General features: G+C 47.7%; 1 protein-coding gene across 1 annotated transcript; it reads right to left on the bottom strand.

The window, feature by feature from the left end:
- Positions 1-417: 417 nt before the first annotated feature.
- LOC142767060 (uncharacterized) lies at positions 418-3,769 on the bottom strand. Its single transcript, XM_075868280.1, has 2 exons — positions 3,209-3,769; positions 418-2,399 (listed from the first exon to the last, which is right to left on the bottom strand). The coding sequence occupies exons 1-2, from the start codon at positions 3,646-3,648 to the stop codon at positions 2,348-2,350; spliced, it is 492 nt and encodes a 163-aa protein (XP_075724395.1). The 5' UTR covers positions 3,649-3,769; the 3' UTR covers positions 418-2,347.
- Positions 3,770-4,054: the final 285 nt, after the last annotated feature.

Raw genomic sequence — 4,054 nt, forward strand, 5'->3', positions numbered from 1 at the left:
TGATATTAGTTGCCGAAAATTGTGTGGTTTTAAAGAATCCTTGTCGACTCAGGTATAAATTGTACCACAAAGCGCTGCCGAAACTTGCACTAAGATGCTAAAGCCTTTGAAAAATGCAATCTCATGATTATAAATTCGACACCTTTGCTACAAACTTTTGGTACACTATAAATGGCACTGCTCTGAGCAGAGTACACAAACATAAATACCTTGGCTGAACAATTACATCCGCCTTAATGCAGGACAAACACATTAGAATCGATGTGAACATTGGTTCATCTGTCATGCAAAAAATATTTTTTCCTTGCAGATCACTTCACATGGCCACCTTTCCAACAAAGCTCCTGACATTTTCTGTGCGAAAGATCAGTATGCTGTGAAAGTATCTTCTGCGCCGCCTAAAAAAGCAACACAGCCTTGTTTGAGCATTAAATGAATTTATTTTAAAGATAAAATGAGCACCATTGTCAAAGCTAAAAGATGTGACATCACGGGCGTACTTGAGAGATGCGCAGTAGCATACAGCAAAACACATAGGCAAGTGAATATAATGTGGCTGCAGGTCACTGTTTTTAAATTGATTGTGTAAATCAGAGTACATTCGCAAAGTTCACATAGATTAGTTTCCGGTAGAGAAACACACAGGGTTTCTTGAATCTCGCGTCACTAAAGCCCTGCACATGTAGGTATGAACACGCTCAGAAAAACGCAGGGATGATGTGTACAGCAGCCGAGCATAGCAGACCTCTTTGTCAAACACAACAGGTGGAACACGCGAACGAAAGCAACGTCACGGAAAGTCCGTGGTGACCAAAGCTTCGACCAAGCAAGCCGCATCAGCTTCGTCGACGGCAGCGAGTTCTTGAACTTTGTCGATCAGAGCCCGGCTTCTCCGAATAAAAGCCAAGGCTTCCGTGCAGCGATTGTCGTCTACAAATTGCACCACGTAGTGGGACGCGCAGGTGACAAAACCCACGTTGCGACTTAGAAAGGCTTCGATTGCGGCCCATCCTTCATTTTGCGTATCATTGCAGGAAGTGTTGGAAACGCGAAGGCGCAACAGCGTTTCGTTGATGTCGAAATCGATGGCAAGTAGGCGAAGCAGACCATCGTTCTCGGAAAGGTCCGATGAAGAGAAGTCAAGTTCGGTCAACGTATCATTGCAATACGTGGCGTCGACCATAAAGTTCAAGTTGACTTCACTCAACCGAATCTGGCTCAGCCGCAATGTTCGTAGGCTCGAGTTGGAGAAGATTACCTGCAGGAGAAGACTGTGGTTGACGATAACTTCGCCGAGGCAGGTGCTAAGGTCTTGCTCATTGCAACCGCTCAGTTCAAGCTCCTTCAGCGTATTAGCCTCATTCACATAGCAGCACAAAGACCACATCATGAAGACGTCACGCATAGCCTCCTTTGAAATAGTCAGTCGGAAAGTAGTCACGTGGTTCCAAGAACGCACTAGATGTACGGTTTTGCAGAAGGCACTGGCGTTCGTCTCTCTGAGGCAACTGACGACAACGTGACTGACTGCTTCGCGAAAGTGTTCGAGCTTGGACAGTGCCACAGGGTCGACCAGGTATTCGTCCGTAATGTGGACCATGTCACTGATCTCGGCCTGCTGAACAGCCCGGCAGATCTCGGGCAATTCGTCTAGTGGCACGTCGCATATCAATGTGGTCCTGAGAGACACGAGAGCGGTGGCCAAAAATAACAGAGTCTTGAAGTCGTGTAATTTCAAGCCTTTTACGTTGATTGAGAAGTGCGACAGCCTGACTTTTTCGCGTTTGTCCAATGGCTCTAGCCCCGCACAGTATTGTTCAAATGGTTGGACGTCGTCCGTTGGTGCGTCCTGGCTCCTTTTTGAACCTTCCAACACCCATCTGCAGCTGCTAATATCGAGGTGTTTTAGAGAGCCGCCCTGTTTAGCCGCTAATGAAGAAAGCAAGCAAACGCAGCTATAGTCCAAGAGGAAACCGGAAAGCTTGAGTTTCTCGAGGGAACTGGGAGCAATTTCAGGAGCTAGTACACCTCTTAGCTCTTAAACAGTGTTTTCCGGCTCAGAGTTCATGCCCTCTAATGCCACAGCAGACAACGTAGTGCTTTCTTTCAGGTAGACGGAAAACCAGGGCACGCCCTTAGATTTCAAGGAGTGCAGAATGCTGCGGTAAACGGACAAGTCAGTCACTGTGCGGTTTCTCCGCAACGCTTTAGCCAATAACTATGAGTTTATCGCGTTGAGACGTAGCCCCGAGAGTGACAGGGTTGAGAGACTTGCCGAGCGCAGCAGGGAACGAACAAGGTCAATTAGGCGGGAAACCGCTTTGCCGGTGGCCGAGATCACGAGCTCTCACAGCTGAGTCATTGAGCCGAGGTCTGCAAATAAGTCCTCCTGAATGAACCTGCAGAGAGACGGCACCAGAAGTTAGATGCCACGTGGTCAAGAAGGTGAAGAACGTGGCACTCTGGTTGTTAAAGACCAAAGATTTCAGTTGGTGAACTTGCATCAATTAAACGTCACAGTACCAGCAATACGCGCTGCACGCAAATAAAGGAAATCACAGCATCGACCACTGTCCAAAACCACGATATGCTTATGAGAGACGCCGAAGTTGAAGGCTCATAAAATTTCGACCACCTGGGGATCTTTAACGTGCAGCCACATCTGAGCCCACAGGCCTACAACATTTACGCCTCCATCGGAAATGCAGCCGCCGCAATCGCGATTCGATCCCGCGACCTGTGGGTAGCTTCAGAATTAGCTGTACTTTTCGCTTTAGTTATGGACACGTTTTTATAATAACCTGCAGCAGTCTGGCGTGTCTTTAGCGCTCTAAGACGACGAGTACAATGCAGTGGTTACATATCTAACCCATCACTTGAGAAATAAAATAAGAGCTGGCACTGCAATGTGGGGTCGAGGAATCATTTAAGCGCACAAAACGGTGAAACATACCAAATCTATTACAGAATGGAAGTAAACATGAGTAAGTTTGTTGAATAAAAATAAGCGTGAAAACGGGACCGATAAGAAGAAGTACGCTGGTTTACATCTAAAAAACCTTTACTACAAACTGGCGCTTGAGGTTCCTTGTGTGAATTGTACGCCCTCTACCCCCCCCCATCATGCCACTACGAATCCCTATGCCAATTAATGATTTAGGAAAGTAGCCAGCTGAGTAGGTTTTATATTGGTGAAAGAACGCCGTACCTATAGTCAGAAAAAAGGCTGACGCGTTTCAGTGACCGCAGACCCGCGTTGTCCCGAAACGCCGACGAGACGCTGACTCGGAACTCACGGAGTCCACTGCCTTCCACCAGAACATCGTCGAGCTCCACGCCGACGACGCATCGATGACACTCCAAAAGAACGTGGAAGAGGAGACGCACGTCGCGACCATGCTGTTCCTGCCTTCGGCCTCCGTCACGTGCCACGCGTACCAGTGACAGTTCTCCGGGTGCCGTGAGCTCCCGCAGCTGGAAGCCTGCCTGCCACAGAACGCAGTTCCAGAAGCACAGCCTTTCGATGATGTGGCAGTAGGACGTGGAACTCGAGTTGCGGTGTACTTCAGCGGTGCAAGGACGGTGAAGACCTAATCCTGGGAAGAGCGCATCGATGTCGTCTTCGTTGAGCCACACCTGGTCGAACATGTCGAGTGGCGTTCCGCCTTTCGAGGACGATCGAGTAATGAAACGCTTAGCACTTTATCAAATCATTTCGCATTTGAAGAATTGTCCACCCTTAGAGAGCTTATCTAATCATGTAGCACGTTGCACGTAACAAAATTCATGTTCCACAACCAAGTTAGAAAAAAATCAAACAGATGGAACCGGGTACCGCTAACAGGATTGATGTAAACGTGCCCCGTAGTATTTATCTCTGTACAGTTCGTCGTATATTTATCTAAATTATAGCACGCAGACAGCCTATACGGCCTTATGCGATTATCTTTCACTCTCTACCAAATTCGGAATCACGCGGTGTACTTCATCTTTTCGAGTTATTCTCGTGACCACAGTGTCATGTGAATTAGCAGCCTTTTAAAGTTGGCCGACA

Source organism: Rhipicephalus microplus, chromosome 7, assembly GCF_043290135.1.
Source record: "Rhipicephalus microplus isolate Deutch F79 chromosome 7, USDA_Rmic, whole genome shotgun sequence".
Taxonomy (NCBI): domain Eukaryota; kingdom Metazoa; phylum Arthropoda; class Arachnida; order Ixodida; family Ixodidae; genus Rhipicephalus; species Rhipicephalus microplus.